General features: G+C 34.3%; 1 protein-coding gene across 2 annotated transcripts in view; it reads left to right on the top strand.

The window, feature by feature from the left end:
- The window catches only part of ATG5 (autophagy related 5), a 37,073-nt gene that overhangs the window by 5,393 nt on the left and 12,402 nt on the right, over positions 1-19,278 (top strand). For both annotated transcript variants that reach the window (XM_015822397.1, XM_015822396.1), the window contains exons 3-6: positions 1,048-1,175; positions 10,699-10,777; positions 12,412-12,574; positions 16,780-16,874. In XM_015822397.1, the coding sequence (XP_015677883.1) occupies positions 1,048-1,175; positions 10,699-10,777; positions 12,412-12,574; positions 16,780-16,874 (465 nt within the window). The remainder of the gene's footprint in view (positions 1-1,047; positions 1,176-10,698; positions 10,778-12,411; positions 12,575-16,779; positions 16,875-19,278) is intronic.

Genomic DNA, 19,278 nt, shown 5'->3' on the forward strand with positions numbered 1-19,278 from the left:
TTTATGTCAATAAACATTGGATTTTTATTTCCGATCAGCATTATTAACATTAAATTTGATAATAGGATTTCATTTTGTTACAGGACTGATTCTGAAGGGGTATCTTAACAAAAATCCATTCTATGTAAGATCTTCTTAGATTAATTCAGGTTTCTGACTTCCTAAGAACTGTTCATTTACTATCTTACCTGGTGAAGAGTTCTGAGAAACCAAACCACATGCACACCATTTTGTAAATTTTGAGTTGGCCTGATAGTTATTGACTCTTTGTCTCTTCATTCTGTTCTCTTAGTCTTTTCATTCCTTTTCTTTTCTTTTTTGAGATAGCAGTATGAGGATGGGCCGCTTTACTTTTCTATTTTACCTACAATAATTCATTAATGAAATGCAAATTAACAAATTTTTACTGTCTTTCATGATTATTGTACATAACATCTTCCTGTATGTCCAAATTCCATTTGAAATATGTTTCTTATGAAGTTTTTATTCTGCCTATGAAGGTTTGCCTGAATCTTTAATTAGTATGAAGAAATTATGCATTGTGGATTGTATCTTTAACTTTTATGCCCACAATTTTCAGCCTAATTGCTTGAATGTCAGTCCCCTAAAACTCAATAAAGCTCACTTCTGTGGATTTTAGGGTGTTATTGTGCACTATGTTTTTTAAAACCACATAACATATACTGAAATTAATGTTTAATTGGCTGGAATCGGAAAAAAATGTATTGTGTTTTATAAAACAAAAAAAAAGCATTAAATGCAGATTTTGCCCCATAGAGTATAATGTGCTTATTTGTAATTTCTCAGCCTTGTATTTGTGGGCTGAAACAACAATAATGCCTTATTGTTTTAGCAACATTTTATACTGGTGGAATAGGAAAGATTCCTCTATCTTTCTCTTTTCTTCTATAGTAATCCCATACAGTGCATTTATGTTTTATAGTGTATATTTTAGCTTAAATTACAGTTTTTGAATTAAATCAATGCATTCTGTTTGATAGCATTTCACAAAATGTGCAAAATCCATTTTTCAAACTTTTTTTTCAGCTGCTTTTACCTAGGATAAGCTACCTGACGCTTGTAACTGACAAAGTGAAAAAACATTTCCAAAAGGTTATGAGACGAGAGGACATTGGCGAAATATGGTTTGAAAATGAAGGTACCCCTTTGAAATGGTGAGTTAAATTTTTGAATGCATATTTTCTAGCAGTCAACAATATTAAATGAAGTGAAAAATTCCCACCAATGCATTATAAAGGTAGATTTGCTGGCAACCATTTAACATTTTCTTAATCAAATAAAAGATGGTATTGAACTTTTCTAAAAACAAACAAATAAAAACCTTGTTAAGCACAGTCAGTATGGCAAAGAAATGTTCTTTTTCATGAGGCGTGTTCTTAAAAGATTGCATATATCTAGACATGAGCTAATTCTTAAATAAAATTATAGTTTAGGGATGTAGGAATAAATTTATGTCTTTTGCAGAGATAATTCTCCCATTGCTTAATTCAAGAGTGATTAATGAGATTATTTGCATCAATCTTTCTTTTATTTTGGCACACATGGAACCTGCTTGAAGAAGTTGTCCTGATAGTGATTTCTGGTTAAGTGAAAGTTTGGTTGTTTCAAATTTTGGTTATGCTATCTCAAATATGAATCCTGGTTGGTAAACTATTGGCACAGACTAAAGAAGAAAATGCTAATCAGTATTTCTTCTGCTACTGCATACCCATATTTTCTAGGATATAAATAACTGTAACCATATCCATAATTGAGTGGCAATGATGTGATTAAGCAAGAATCTTTGCTAATCTCAATTAGAATTTGAAAAGAGCTTGGAATTGTTTAGCTTTAAGTATATTTAAATACGGTACTTAATTATTAATGCCAAGTAATTAGCATTTTAGCAAGGAAGAGGTGGGGCAGAACAGATATCATGTTTCTATAGTCTCTTCCTGACATAAAACATTTGCATGCACCTTAATTATTGTATTATACATTTGGCAAATAAGGGAGTGGATACAATTACAAGCTATCCTAAAATGTTTAATCCCATTATGTATAATATGAACAATGCAATAACATCATCTGTATTTTAAGATTTTTTAAACACTCTCACAATATTTTTGATTTCCATTTCTCTATTTCTTCTTGGATATTAACTTGGCAGTTATTTCATAAGTTTTATTTTTAATTATACTCACACTGTTAGAGGTTTTTGCATTTCATCCACTTTCAGTGTAATTCTATCTTTCCATCACCATCACTTTCCAACTTTTCTTCCTATTTTAATTATAAATGTTCCTTGCTTTTCGTGCCTGTAATTTTGGCAACCATAGTTTTCCTCCATGCACATTGTTCTCTCATACTCACTGATGGGGTTATCATTTTCAGATATCATTGTTTTACTTATTCACACCCCATTTCACATCATTAGGCACCCTTGTTCATATTTACTAATAGACAAACATAGACTTCTAAGAGTCTGTCCAAAATGCCCTTTTTTTCTTCTTGCGTTCCAAACAGTTTCCACATTTTTTTCTTTATATCAACTTCTGCTCATGCTGTTGGGAGGTGCATATTTGCTTGCTCTGCACTCATTTTATATTCATTTCAATTGCAGGTTTTTTTCTTCTCTTCCATGTCCTTTTTTTAAAATCCATTTTAAATACTATAATTTATTATTTAAAAGCTGTTCTTGATACAAGCTTTCTTGTATCATGTCTGATCCTATAGTTTATTACACCTCTTACATAAAATAATTTCATTGCATTATTTTCTTCAAAGCTGAGTGATCAAAATAGTATTTTGATACATCTCTCCAACAGCTATCTTTGTTTTTATAGCAAATCCATTATTTGATGAAGGGAGAGTGCTGTAGATGTTCTTCATCTCTTGAATCCATAGGGCTTAAGATCAGGAATATATTTCAATTGCTGTTTTGTCAGCTTTATGAAATTTATAGAATCTGGGTTGATGCAGAAAAGAGGCAGATTCAGCTTTCTTACCTCAGTGTTCTGGGCTTTATCCATAATTATGAATGGCAGGGCCCAGCATATAGGAAGGAGACAGTGCAGCTCCTAGGAACACTGAGGACAGCCTACTATTGATTAGAGAGTAGAGTAGAGTAGAGTAGAGTAGAGTAGAGTAGAGTAGAGTAGAGTAGAGTAGAGTAGAGTAGAGTAGAGTAGAGTAGAGTAGAGTAGAGCTGGAAGGGATCTTGAAGGTCTTTTAGTCCAACCCCCTGCTCACGCAGGAAACTACCATTTCAGACAAGTCTAGTCTCTTCGTAAAAATCTTCAGTGATAGAGCACCCACGATTTCTGAAGGCAAGCTGTTCCACTGGGTAATTGTCCTCACTGTTAGGAAGTTTCTCCTTAATTCCAGGTTGCTTCTCTCTTTAATCAGTTTCTAACCATTGTTTCTTGTCTTGCCTTCTGGTGCTTTGGAGAACAATTTAACGCCCTCTTCTTTGTGGCAGCCCCTCAAATACTGGAATACTGCTAATCATGTCACCCCTGTTTCTTCTTTTCTTTAGACTAGCCAAACCCAAGTCCTGCAGCCCACCTTCATATGTTTTAGTCTCCAGGCCTTTGATCATCTTAGTTGCTCTTCTCTGAATTTTCTCCAAAGTCTTAACATCATACAAGTCTTAACAAAGTCTTAACAATCATACAGTGGATGTAGAAATCTATACACCCCTGTTCAAATGCCAGGTTTTTGAGATGTAAAAAAATCAGACCAAGATAATCAGAATTTTTTTCACCTTTAAAATAACATATACAGTAAGCTGTATAACTCAATTGAAAAACAAACTGAAATCTTTTAGGGGAAAAAAACTTACAATATTGTGGTTGGATAAGGATGCATACCCTTACACTAATATGTTGTGGAAGCACCTTTTTATTTTATGACAGCATTCAATCTTTTGGAGTATGAACCTCTCAGCATGTCACATTTTGCCTTGGGAATCTTCACCCACTCTTCCTTGCAAAAGCGCTCCAAATCTTTCAGATTGCCAGGGTATTTCCTATGCACAACCGTCTTCAGACAGATTTTCAATTGGATTAAGGTCGGGGCTCTTGCTGGGCCATTCCAAAACCTTGATTTTCTCCTGTAGATTTTCATTGTCATGATGAAAAGGTCAAATTCCTCTTATCTCCAGCGTTTTAGCAGAGGAACTGAATGTTTTGTGCCAAAATTGACAGATATTTGGAACTGTTCATTATTCCGTACACCTTGACTAAAGCCCCAGTTCCAGCTGAAGAAAAGCAGCCCTAAAGCATATTGCTGCCACTCCCATGCTTTACTGTGGGTATGATGTACTTTTGATGATGCACAATGTTGCTTTTTTTTCTTTTTGCAAAACTAACTTTTTGGAATTATGGCCAAAATGTTCAATGTTGGTCTCATCAGACCATAACACATTTTTCCACTTGCTTTTGTCAGACTTGATGTAGATTTTTGCAAAATGTAGCCAGGCTTGGATGTTGTTGTTTTTGTTGTTGTTTTTGTTGTTGTTGTAAGAAAAGGCTATTGTCTTGCTACCCTACCCCACAGCCCAGACATATGAAGAATACAGGAGATTGTTGCTACATATAGTACACAACCAGTACTTGCCAAAAATTTCTGCAGCTCCTTTAATGTTAAATATCGTTGAATGTTTAAATATCATTTAATGTTGCTGTAGGCCTCTTGGCAGCCTTTCGAACCAGTTTTCTTCTTGTTTTTTCATCGATTTTGGAAGGACATCCAGTTCTTGGTAATGTCACAGTTCTGCCATATTTTTTCCACTTGTTGACCACTGTCTTCACTATGTGCCAAGGTATACTCGATGTCTTATAATTTTTTTTTGTCCTTTTCTCCTGACTGATACCTTCCAACAAAGAGATTCCTTTGATGCTTTGTAAGCTCTTTGAAGACCATTGCCTTTGCCATAAAAGGCAACTGTGAATAAATGTCAGAAAAATCCTACTAGAACAGCTGAACTTAAATGGCTTGACCAGAGTCACTTTAATTGATGGTAGGTGTATACCGACTACTATTTAACGTCAGTTTGAATGTGATGGGCTAATTCTGCACACAGCTACATCCCTACTTATAAGAGGATGTGAACATTTATGCAATCATGTTATTGTAAGCTTTTTATTTTTTCCCTTTTAAACTTTTCGGTTTGTTTTCAAATGAAATATATGGCTTATATATTATATTAAAGGCGGGAAAAATTCTGAAGTGATTTATCTTGCTCTGATTTTTTTATATCTCAAAAACCTGGCATTTTAATAGAGATGTGTACACTTTCTATATCCACTGTATTTATTCCCACTTACCTACTTCTCCCTTTTATCTCTTTAGCCTGTTGTAGATCATCTTTTTGGGCTATGCTACTGTATAGTACTTCGTATAGACTCCCCCCCCCCCATGAAAATCATTCTGTTAACTATTTTTAATGATATTTTTTTTTGCAATTCTTCAGTTGCATAATATTGAAATCTTAAGTAATATTTCCAGTTGAACTATTTGTTTTTTTCCTGGTGGTTTTTTAAAAATTGATTAATAGAGCTGTCCTACCGTTTTAGAACCTCTATATTAAAAGCCAAGTATAAGTTTGGTTATATTAATCTATAGTAATATTAATAATATTTAATAATATTAAATATTACCATATTTAAAAGCATGGTGTATTGCAACATCATATTGAAACCTAACATATTTTTGTGGCAATTGTGACTTACGTCACCATAAATGATTTAGTCTTTGAAGAGCTGAAACACTCTTGCAACTAGCTATTGGATATGTGTATTAATAACAGACTTTAATTTTTCACAACCAGCAGATGGTGCTAAATAACTACATATAATGCTTGTATCATATATGCCATGTTCAGCTTTTCAGTAGGTCCCTTTGATCAGACAAATTAAGCAAGTAAAAAGTATGACCTATTTTTACTAGGTTGAAGTTATTAAGTGATGCGTCTGCTTAATAAGGAATATTGAATTCCCATATTAGAATGGAATTCTAGCTTATGCTTTGTTATGTTTATCTTATGTTTCTTCCATTGATGTTCAGTTATTGTATTGTTAACAAACATTGATGGATAATTGTGGGTTTTATGACAATATAGATTTGAGGATATGGCCAGATGTGTAGATCTAGATCTAGCTCTCAGCCATTTTGTTGTGGAAAGAACAGTCTCTTTCATATCACTCTTGACTTCCAGAGTCTTTTAGATGCATTTTCATATTATAGTAGATTCTCTTTTAGCGAATGATAAAATTTCACTTTTTAAAAAATTCCTGATGCATTCCCATTCTGATAATTGGTATTCTGTTTGCATTACAAAAAAATTTTTTTTCTCGAGTTTGACAAAGAGGGCTAGATTAATTTAAAACTCCCACAACTTTCAAAATGCCCTGAAAGTTAGTAGTAAAATCATGAAAAATATAGCTACCTCAAAGTTACAGTTTACTGTTGTGTAACCACTTGAAAAATATATGACCTGAGAAACTGTATCATTACTGTAATGTAAAAGTTTCATTGTATAGTACAAAAACATTGTCTTATAGTACAAAAACATACTTATTTTTGGAGAGAGGTTTTGCACATCTTAACATTGTAGCCTTTGGCGTCTTTTACTAAGAGAAGAATTAAGATTTTTGAATAATAATAGGATTTCTGTTGCAGATATTATGTCTAATAATGTATCTTGCAGCTTTAGAGAGTCCACCTGCCTGCTTTATCATTTTAAATATTTATCACTTTCAGTTTTTGTCAGCATCAACCTTGAAATTAGACACGAGCTACCAGTAAAACTTACAGAACATGAGGTTAGACATGGGTTGGAGGTTTTCATTTGATGACTTTCTCAAAAATCTAAAAGACAAACATGACGCTTTGGAATTGAAGGTTAATTTAGAAGTAACATGTGATTCACTTTACTGTATAGGTAGAGGAGTTAAAATTTTCTCTCTATTTTTCTTAATCTGGGTTCTTCTATAAAGCTGTTGCAAATTTTCCTGTACTTGCAGGATTTTAGCCAATCTAGTAACTAGAACTCCCCCCTCCTTTTTACAGTGGTTGATAGAAACCTAATAAAGCACAAATTTATTCCACTTTTGCCTTACAGAAAAGCGAAACAACCTCAGTAAAGAGTTTGTCTTCAACAAAATAGTGCTGTAAAATAAAGAAGTAGTTCTTTTTCTCAATCCAGATCCAGTGCAGAACTGTAGCACTGGTGGTAATTTACCTATAAAATTATGGAACTTGGATATTTTACTGTGGCTGCTATCATTATCAAACTCTTGACCATAAACCCTTGAGATTTCTTAGTAACATAGTGTAGCTATGCAGTTCATGCTGTTGCAGATCTCGACAAAAACATTTTCTCACACAAGCCAAATGATACAAAAGAATTTTCAAGGTGGTACAGTGAGTAGTGAGCTCTTTCCTCAGTGTAATGTGGATAGATCTTTGTGTGTGTGTGTGTGTGTGTGTGTGTGTATGTGTATATGTATGTATGTAATTATTAATTTTCTATTACATTTCATTAGTGCTTAATGAACAACGTGTTGTCTGGGTTGATTTGTTTTGCTTAGTAATACAAGTTAAGTTCTTACTCTCTATCCAGTTTTTCCTGCCATTGATAAAATAAGTTCCATGTTTGAAAATATTCTCTATCTTCTTTTTCTTTGATCCTCAATGTAAGTCTGTCCATTTCAGCACAGTCCAGTGTTTTCTTGATTATCTCTTCGTCCAACGGTGTTTCTTCATTTTTCCAGTGCTGAGCAAATACAATCCTCACTGCTGTTAATACATGTAATGTTAAATATACACTTTGTTTATCAATTTTTTTCTGGAATGATACCTAATAAAAAAAGTTCAGGTTTAAAGTCTATGTGTTTCCCTAACATTTTTTCTAACCAGATGTGTATTTTTGTCCAATTTTTTTTTGCTTTAATACATGTCCATCACAGGTGACAGTATGTACAAGGTTTTTGATTACATTTCCAACATTTATTAGACATATTTTTAAACATTTTTGCTAATCTGGCAGGTGGTAAATGCCATCTATAAAACATTTTATATACATTTTCTTTATAAGAAGTTGCCATTGTCAATTTATAGTTTCTTTCCCATAGATTTTGCCATTTCTCTAATGCTATATTGTAGCCAAAATTTTTCGCCCATATTATTGTTTTTTTCACTTGCTCATCTTCCATTTTCAAATTCAGTAACAAGTTGTACAATTTCTTAATTAGTTTTTCATCAGAGGTCAACAACATCTGATCAAACATTGTCTGGTCTTTATAAAAACCATACATTTAAATTTTTTTATCATATCTCGATTGCATTTGCAGTCAAGGCCACCATGATAAGTCAATACCCTGATCTTCCAACTCTTGTTTAGATTTTAATTTCCCATCTGTATTCAAAATATCCTTATATGTTAAGATTTTTTCAAATTTAACTAAGTTTGGGTGTACAAATGCTTCCATTGTTGATAGCCAGTCTGGGATTTTCGTATAGATTTTTGGTTTTATCTTTTCCCATATAGATAATAGTGCATTTCTTGTCTATGGATTTTATTCTTTTCATACCATAGAAATGCATGCCATCCAAGTTGCAAGCCATGTCCTTCTAAATATAACAATCTTTTATTTCTGAGAGTTATCCATTTTTTTAGCCATGTTATAGACATGCTTGGTAGTATAAGACCCAATTTGGTAGTCCAAATCCTCCATTTTCTTTAGCTTCTTGTAGTATTTTCAGTTTAATTCTAGCTTTCCTTCATTGTCAAATGAATTTCAAGATCAGTGTATTCAGATCATCAAAAAACTTTTTCTCTATTTTTATAGGTACTGTTTGGAATAGAAAGAGGAGTTTTGGTAAAATATTCATTTTCACAGTAGCTATTCCTAACACTGATAGTTGTAAATTTTTCCATTTTTCCAAATCTAATTTTATTTGATTTAATAATTTTATATAATTATCTTCTTTTATCATTGCACATCTTGCTGTTAAGTATATTCCCAAATATTTAACTTTCTTAACTATTTGGAAGTCTATTTTTTCTGACAGTTTTTTTTTTTTTGCTTATCTGTAAGGTTTTTAACAGTTGTTTTCTCTGTTTAATTTCAATCCTGCTATTTCTCCAAATTCTTCTATCCTTTTCAATAATTTAGAAGATATTTGATCTTGGATAGATCTTTGTTTCTGGAATATTATTAATGTGTCATAGACAAAATTATCTTAGAAGATTAGTGATATGTGTACAGCTGTAGCTGCTTTTGCTTGTTTCCCCAAAGATTAAAAATAATATGGAATAGGCATTGCCTCAATTCTTATTTAAAAATATATTGAAGTGTATTCATACATATAGTATGTCAAATTTGCTTACTAAATTTTTATCTGGAGATATCTGTCAAATTCATTTTCTCTCTGTCATTCAGCTTAATTCTGTTATGCCTACAATGTTGGTATATTTCTCTTTGGAAATGATAGTGTGGGAGGAGTTGTGGTTACTTAGCAGTTTATTAATATACGGTACCTAATTTTCTGTAAGAGCGATGTCACTTTATCTGATTTAAGCAAATGGATTTTACTTCCAGCTAAACAACAGAAAGTAGGTTATATAGTGAGGATGCATATGGTCCTTCATTTCTGCTCAACCGGCTTTTGTTTATTAAAAGGATCAAACCAGGAATGTCAAAGTATGTGTAAATATAGAATTTCTGGTGTACCAGAGAAAAGCATGCAAATTCTTCTTTTCATTTTTCAGATAGCTCACTTTTTCAGAATGGCCAATTTGGATAAAAAATGGTTAATTTTAAATGCAAAACTAAGGTATACTTTCTGAATCTGAATCCTGTCAGGAGTTTATCAGCTATTACCAGAACTAGTTAGCATGGCTGATGGTTAAATATAGATCAGATCACCGGAGGGACTCAAATTGGAGAAAGATGAATTTAGGAAACCAGTAAATTTAAATCATGTTTTCTAATTCTGGATTATTGTCATAAACCATAAAAAATGAAGCACAATTCCAAGTTTGCAAATAATAAACAGTTGAAAATCAGAGCGGAAACATCCAATTCCTCAAAACTGTGCTAGAAGGCAGTTCAGCATTTATCGCTAAAATGAATTTGGCTAATGACCTGGTTAGAATTGTTTTGTCAGAATCATTAGGGTAACTACCACTGGCAGCAGCCATCATGCTAGATATGTGAGCATTTGATCTTTGGACCATTGTGAAAGTATTTGGTGTAACTAGGATGTTATTTGATCTTTTTCTGTAACTGATTTCCAAAATTATGACTCCATTCTGCACAATGATTATGTACTGGACTACAAGGAACATTAAATAGCTTATAATGCAGGCTATTTGTTTTAAAACTTTATGCAAAGTGTTGTACTGTTAATCTATTTGAGATGGAATTGCACATTTTAGCAGGTTTTTTTCCCCACTAGCAGAGCATAGCCTGATGGGGAATGTGATGACATAATAACTACAAAGGAAATGGAGTTTAAGCATTCATTGTTTCAGAATTTAGGAGGATTTTTAAATAAATAAAATGAATGTTCTAAGTTTGATTTGTTTATCATTGTTAGGGGCTCTAGGCACCACAAAACAAGTCATAGTGTTCTGTTACAATTCTTGCAGTGCAGATTATTACTGTTATCCTGCTCTCTGCTTTTTAGGCACTATCCCATTGGTTTACTATTTGATCTTCATGCTTCAAATGCAACCCTTCCATGGAATATCACAGTACATTTTAAGGTATATAAGCAATATATCTCTTTAATATATATTTCAAAAAGATATATTAGAAGCAGGATTTATGCCTTAATTTCTGGAATGAAAGGAAAATGGTAAATATCAACAGATAACAAGTAAAGGACTTGTATATTATTATTTGTTTTCAGAGTAGTATGTTTTAATACTCTCCAATCTATCAGTTTAAAAAATATAGTTGTAATATCATTGGGGGGGACTGAAAAGAACTGTAGAAATATTGACATTTCTGTTAAAAAATGCCTACCCACTTTCATGCATAATAGCAATAGCAATAGAAGCAATATAGCACTTAGACTTACATACCGCTCCATAGGGCTTTACAGCAGTGGTTCCCAAGTTTTCCAGCTCTGCGGACTGGTGAGAGTGGCAATGTTAGATAGGAGAGGGAATGATTTTGCACAAGCGGGCGCATGTGCATCCACTACTTGCACAAATGGAGTTTCACATGCTCGCCCGCTCACCCAATGCTTGCGTGGTCTGGTTCCCAATGGGTTGAGGCCTGGCGGTGACCCCTGCTTTACAGCACTCTCTGAGCAGTTTACAATGTCAGCATATTGCCCCAACAATCTGGGTCGTCATTTTACCGACCTTGGAAGGATGGAAGGCTGAGTCAACCTTGAGCCCATCAGGCTCGAACTCCAGGCTGTAGGCAGAATTAGCCTGCAATACTCCATTCTAACCACTGTACCACATAGATACATGTGGTTAATATACTACGAGCAATAATAAGCCATAGTCCTGCATATCGACTTTAAAATTTGGCTCACCAATGAGTGCATAGATTATTAATAATTCTTTCTTGTTGGAAACTAGTTGCTATGATCCAGTGTGTTTATTGCTGAGCTGTGTTTGGTAAAGTACAACATCTTTCCCTCATTAAACATATTATGTCTTGATGTGTTGTCAAATGTTCACTTTCCTAATAGAGGTAGTCCTCGACTTATGACCACTATTTTGCCCAAAATTTTCATTTACAAACCAGACAGTTGTTAAGTATGTTTTGCCCCATTTCACAACATTTCTTGCCACAGTTGTTAAGTGAATCTGGCTTTGCTTGTCAGACGTTAAAATGTCTATGTAGATACTCAATCAACCAAGGTCATGGTTGTCCCAAAGATGCTTTTTCCAAAAGGCAACTGGTCTTTCTCGTGTTTTTTTTCTTTGAAAATGTTTCGCTTCTCATTCAAGAAGCTTCTTCAGTTCAATTCTTCAGATCTGAAGAAACGTCTTGGAAGAGAAGCGAAAACATTTTCAAAATACAAACAAACAAACAAGAAAATCCAGTTGCCTTTTGGAAAAAGCACCTCTGGGTCAATTGTCAGAAGGTTTCAGAAGATGATCACTTAATGGCCCTAGGATATTGCAACCTTCATAAACAGATGTCAGTTGCTAAGTGGCCAAATTTTGATTATGTGACCATGGAAATGCTTCAGTAGTTGTCAGTGTGAAAAATTGTCATAAGTCATTTTTTCCCCAGTGCCGTTGTAACTTTCAACAGTCATTAAACAAATGGTTGTAAGTTGAGGGCTATCTGTAATGTTCTTTGCTTTCCTTTCCTCCTCTAAACTACTTTCGAGTATTTTTTTGAATTTTGAATTACAATGTTATATTTTTAGAACTTTCCAGAAAAAGATCTTCTGCATTGCTCCTCTAAGGAAGTAATTGAAGCTCATTTCATGGCTTGCATAAAAGAAGCAGATGCCTTAAAGCATAAGAGTCAAGTAATCAATGAAATGCAAAAAAAGGATCATAAGCAACTTTGGATGGGGCTGCAAAATGGTAAGAGCCACTTTTAAGTGAAGTATGGTATATTCAGTCATTTAATAAACTTTTGGGCTAAAGTATTATTGTAAGGCTTTTCCAGTTTCTACTTGTACTTCAGGAATTCAAGAAATTGGAATGTAAGATACTGTATACATTGTATAATCGTCCTAATAAGTTATTGAGACATAATTCAATCTTGTTTGTTAAGATCATTTTATAACAATTGATCCACAGGTTAACAGTTGCTATCCTTTGTCATCTTTTGATTTAGAAGCGGTAGATCATGGCAAACTAACTTTGGATCCGTAATATTAAAATGCCAATCAGATAGTGAAATGTTGATAGATCTAGTAAAAATCAAACTCGCAAAGCACAATAGATTATATGGTACAGGGGGGCGGATCTCTTTTTTAATTGAGAGCTTTATTCAGTTCTTTATTTATTAAGAGTCGTTGAGTTGGGCTCCATACAAGTTATGATAATTTCTCTTGGTGCCAGAAAAAGGAGATAATAGTAAGAGGAGAAAAAAAGTCAGAAGTAGGTTGAAGGACAGGCTAGTTACAGCATAGTTGCTAACTATAGTAGTCTACACAGGTAGTGTTTGACTTACGATTATTTGCTTAGTGACTGTTCGAAATTAAGTTGGTGCTGGAAAAAGTGACTTTTGATTGGTTCCATGACCACCACAGAGTCCCTGCAGTCACATGATCAAAATTAGGGCACTTAGCAACCAACAAGTTGCAGCCTCCCCAGGGTCATGCGATCTCCATTTGCAACTTTTCTGGTTGGCTTTTGACAAACAAAGTCAATGGGTGAAGCTGCATTTGCTTAACAACCACAGCAAAAAAGGTAGTAAAATTGTGCACAGTCATGTGATGACTCATGATGACTGTTTTGCTTAGCGATGGAAGTTATGGTCCCAACTGTGATCGTAAGTCGAGGACTATCTATATAATGTTTTGTGTTGCAGTGATCTGAACAACTCATCTCTGTTATCTGGAGTTGGAGTGGTTTGCAGTAACTTGGTGGTGGGCTGCTGACATGAGTAAGAATAACTGATAGTACTGATTGCTTGAAGCAACAATAAGTCACACCAGGTTGCAGAGGACAGGGAACAATGAAAGCAGGGTAAGGAGAGAGACCTTATCAATCAATAGTTCTGTTTTTTTTGATAATGGTCTAGGGGTGCTGTTTCTTATAAAACTGTTTCTTATGTAGTCTTATATAAGACTATCCAACCATGCATTATTTAATTTATTTTCATCTCAGCAGTATTAGAATAGTTAGAATCATGAGTAGTTTAGTTTTTTAAATGCTGTGTGGAAAGAGGACACTTGAAAATATTAATAATTAAAAAGTGAGTTTAACTATTTAGGGTTTCACTGCTAGCATTGTTTAATCAGTTTCTCTTAAGATTTTTGACATTCAAGATTTGGAGCAGAAGTGTTGGTTGGCTTGTTTGGGAGAATGTTTTGATAATCCAAGATAAGAGGTTGCCTAAAAATGTTGGTTGTATTAGGTTTCAATGTGTGTCACTGAAAACTGCACCTGTAGAACCCGACAGATAATATTTTGAAAACTTTCAAAGGCTAATTTTGTATTTGAGCCATTAGTAAAAGAGAAATAAGAAAAAACTTACGAAACCAAGATAACTTTTTAAAATACATGCGGCATCTTTCAGTATGGCTTTCATTATATATGGGATGATGTTAAACTCCTCTGTGAAACAATATTCATGACCACAAAAAAGAAAAGAAAGTAGCAGTTGTTACAACTGCCTGATGGTTGATGATACATCTGCAAGTTGCTTTTTCTATGAAACATTGTGCCTTTGTCTTTCTACCTATAAATGTTCTGGTATAACTCTTTGCTTGACACAAAGAAGCCTCTAAAATTCTTTTTTATTTTACCATTTTTCTCAATTCGTAGAGAAATTCATGTAAATGGTAGGAGTTTACACTACAACGATTGATGTAAGAAGAGTGAAATAGCACTTCATGATAATCACTTTGTTAATTTACTGTTCTGTTAGAGTGAAATGTGGATGACATTAAAAACAAAAGGATGAGAGAAATATATAGAAAGTTTCACCCTTGATAATAGAAATACCTACTACATCTATGTATTCTAAATTCTGTGCTGAATTATATTTATTTCTGTTGAAACTGCCTATTTAAGTGTTTTATTTGTATCTCTTGAGCAAACTGGTTATATAGTGAAACAGAGCTTCAATCCTTTTTGTATTTCCCTGGCAATAAGCTCTCTGGAAATTATATCTGAGTGAAATTTGCTGTATTGCATTTCTTCTCATTCAACTGATATCAATAAACTGATACCAATAGAGAAGATACCAATAAATTGAACTGGCACTATTATCAAATTTTTTGATTTATAATAAAATGGGTCCTATATCACTAGAAAGATCAGCACCAGATATGTGGTGATTGGTATTTAAGTTTTTAAAAATGTAAATGTATGTCAAAGCCATAACATTGCAGTGCAAAAGGATAAAGGGTGGTAAGATGGAGGCTTAGCTCCAGTTGCCTATTGCTTCACTCTGCATTTTGTTCCCTGGGATTCTTTTTGCCTACCAAAAATATTGTTTGTAGAAATCATTCTTGTAGGGGGAATGTAACTATCAGAGAAAAATAAAAATAAAAATGCTATTCAGCATTACCCCACACAGCTTTTTTTTTCCACTTTAGATAGGTTTTGGGCAAATTCATATTTAAACACTTATTTAGACCTGATGTTTTTAAAAGTTCAATTATAAAACTTTACAGTGCCTGGAAAAATATTAAGCCAGAATGATAGTAAAATAACATTAGCTAATGTTTTAAATGACAGCATTACACGATTAGGAGGCCAATACTCATGAGGTCTAATCTTTAATTCTTAGCTATCTACAAAATGTGGACATGTCTGGAAATGTTATTGAACAAATCAATAGGTCTGTATGATGTAACTTAGGTTTATTTATCAAAAATGATTCAGGCCATGGAGACAATTAGTCTCATTTTTTTTAATGAAGAGGCAATCTATCTTGTCTCAGTGAAACTCTTTAGGTCAGTGTTTCTCAACCTTGACAATTTTAAGGCATGTGGACTTCAACTCCTAGAATTCCACAGCCAGTGTTGCTGGCTGTGGAATTCTGGGAGTTGAAGTCCACATGCCTTAAAATTGTCAAGGTTGAGAAACACTGCTTTAGGTGACCTCAGTCTACTTTGGGCTGGTGCTTCAGGATAAGACTCTTTCCACAATTTGATGAGATTGTTTCATTGATTAGATTGCCTATAGTGTTTCCACTCTAAGCTGCTTCTCCTCTGCCTAGAACATGTCCTGAAACTGCCGGTTGTAGAAAACCTTCATTTCATGAGTGCAAAAGTGTTGTAAGAGGGTGGGATCCCACCTACCTCCCCAACACATAAAAGCTAAAGTTTCTCACCAAAAAGTATAAACAATGGCACTGTAAACTTGCCTCCCATGAGATTTGCTGGCCAGGAGCTTTGGCTCCCTGGTACTGGGGAGACACAAAGATTGGGATAACTGCCTTGCCTGCCCCTTCATCTGTTGGCAAACTTCTAGGAGCTCTGAGTGAGCTTCAAGCAGGTTGTCAACGGTGGAAACCGAAGCAATTTTGCGCTCCCAAACTTTCTTTTTATTTCTCACTTTCCTATCCAAATAGAAAAACAAATATGTACATCTTAATGCAAATATGATATCACAAAAAGTAGCATATTAACTAGCTATTCAATAAGTAAATTGATCCCAATCAACTTATTTTGAAGTGTGTGATCATTTACATATTTTATCTGCAGCAATAGACTAGGACCACCATATTAAACTTATTTATGAAAAAGTCTCTGGTTTTCTAACTGGTCTTAATATACTTTAATATACAGTATTTGATTGCTGAAAAATAATTCATCCTAAAAAATTCAATATGATCCTTCCATAAGAATATGGATGTTATCAGTGGTGGGATTTAGCCAGTTCTGCAGAACCGGTAGCTAATTTTTTGTTGCCCAGGCCCAGAATGGACTTCCGGAAGTGGCACCCACACAGAGAACCGGTTGTTCACATATTTGAATCCCACCACTGGATGTAATGTGAAATAAATGAAACTATAACAGTGTAGTCAGGTTGTTCATATCTGTATATAGTTGTTTGCAGTTTTGCTGTTGTTTTTCTTAATCCTAGTAATTGCTGTTTATTTTCAGATAAATTCGAACAGTTTTGGGCTATAAACCGGAAACTCATGGAGTATCCCGCAGAAGAGAATGGATTTCGCTACATCCCGTTTAGAATATACCAGGTCAGGGAATATATGAATATTATTTTTAATAGAAGTGTTACACTTGGTTACAGAGTTGGCTTGTCTTGTATTTTGCCTGTGTCTCAGTTTCTTATAGGGAAACTATCAGTACATGATAGGGCATTCAGACTGTTGACTGTTTAGGCTGAGAGGAAGTGACTTCCTCTTAGCCTAGACAGCCAGCTGTCCATGCCTAAGAAAGGACCAGCGTGTATGTTTCCCCACTCCTAGCCCACTCCCCTCCTTTAATTGCTACACTGTACTGGCTCCGAGTTTGAAAATGAAAAATATTGGCTGAATAGAATACTAGTTGTACGTAGTATAAATATTTATTCAGAGGATATTAATATCTTTGTCCGTTAGCATTCTCCTGAGACTTTCTCTCTCAGTAGATGGTCCATGATTATATAAACATCCTAGCTTTTATACACATGTTGATTCTCCTTGGATATAGTGTGGACGGTTGGTTATTGAATTCAGACATCATCTGACATCATCTGAGGAAAGGTTATCTTGACTCTATTTTGATAAGTGTGTGTACATTTGTTATCGAGAAGCTGATGTACTATAAACTAAGGATAGAACCAACCAGCTAGTGTTCAGTGAGTCCAAGAACCTTAGAGGGGGACCAACATGGCTAGAGCAAAACTAATCTGGACTGCTTCCTATCCCTTCCTACCGATCCTAAAATCTCATTTGCCATTCAGCTACTTGGAAAATGTGTTACTGAACATGTGGGCTGGATTGCCAGTTTATGAATGGCAGAAAAAAACCCTCTCGTTTTTGGGGAGAGAGAGAAAAGAAAGGCGATCCGGGTGTTTCCTTGATTTATTTTAAACAATTCTAGGAAAGAAGTACCAGGGAAACATATCCAATTACACACTCTTAAAAATACACACAGAGAGAGATATAGAGATAGAAATAGAGAAAGGAGGAAAAAGTAATAGAATTTTACTGAATTCTAGAATTGATCTAAGTTGGTTGTCAGTGGGATAGGCTCTAGGGCTGAAGCAGTCACCTATGTCTACATTCACATTCATCAACCCCCAATACAAAATCCACAGAGTCAGCTATGTTTGGCTTTTCTTGCTTTCCTCCCAGTTCTTTTTGGGCAGATAAAAAGGCAGCGGGGCTTAAAATGTACTATTCCTTATTGAACTTTCTGTTCAAGAATTAACTGGCATTTAATTGGCTATATAGGTGGGCAGCTGTCGGAGGTTCTTTCGGGTTGATTGAAAACATTTCTCTTTGCTGCCCATATCCTGCTCCTCCCTCTTTTCATGTGTGGATTATGGTTTGCTGAAGAGTCAGGTGCGTGTTGGGGAAGGAGAGTGTGACAGGGAGCTGCAAAAATAAAGCAATGCAGACAGTTTAGGGAAGAGTCCAGAACTTTGAACAACTTCCAATAATCATTTGAAGGCCTGGGTGCCATCTAAACTATCCTGGACCACAAGCTATATTTTGTCTCTCAGTTTATATACTGTGTGATACACGTAATGATAACTGCTGGCTTATGTAAGTGTAGTTATCCCAACATTTTTTTTTCTAGGCTAATTGTAACATTTTCCTTCAAGAGAAAAAAAGAATCTATATTCTGCTCACAGATAAAATATAATTCATCTGCATATGTATTGTAATACTATGCCTAAGTTATTTGTATTGTTTTGTAAATGATGCAAACACTTAGGGAAAGAAACAGGCAACTTAAATAAATTATAAAATAAAATTAGTTTGTTGGGTAGTGGGTAGGTTTAAGAGATTCACAAGCAGTCTGTGTAGGAGACTCAGTCTAAACAGTTGCCATAATTTCTCCCTCATTCCTGAAATAATGCTGCTCTTGATCATGTAGGAGATTAGGAAAGTTTCATTATTCCTTACGACATATCCTGCCAAATGAAAGGATGTGAGGAAGACATGGGTTGTTGCCCACATATGATTAGGAAAATTGTCCTTAACTATTTGTGACCGAAATCTTTGTCTATTGTCTAGACAAAATTGTAATAATCCTTACTATATAAAAATAAATAAGTCTAGCTTCATTCCAGATGTGTGTGTAATTCTAATGACTGCCCTTAATTTAACCACAGTCTCTGAGACATTCATATTATTTACCTTAAGTATCACTGACATTGCTTTGATACTGTTATAGACATAATGATAACATTTTACTAAATAACAGACCGTGGCAATTGAAGGTTTCCGTTACGGGTGCACTACATGTGTATTTGTTTCAGATTCCTTTAGGACTGTATAATTATTAACTTTCAACAAGGAGTAGTGCTTCAAAGTTCCTTAGAAGTAACTTTAAAGTATGTATATATAAATAATTACATATACGCACAACAAACTGACATAGTGTATGTAGCAAAGCCTTTATAGGTTATATGAAGCCTGATAATTTCCA

The sequence above is a fragment of the Protobothrops mucrosquamatus genome, unplaced genomic scaffold, assembly GCF_001527695.2.
Source record: "Protobothrops mucrosquamatus isolate PMUCROS unplaced genomic scaffold, P.Mucros_1.0 scaffold1551, whole genome shotgun sequence".
NCBI classification, from domain to species: Eukaryota; Metazoa; Chordata; class Lepidosauria; order Squamata; family Viperidae; genus Protobothrops; species Protobothrops mucrosquamatus.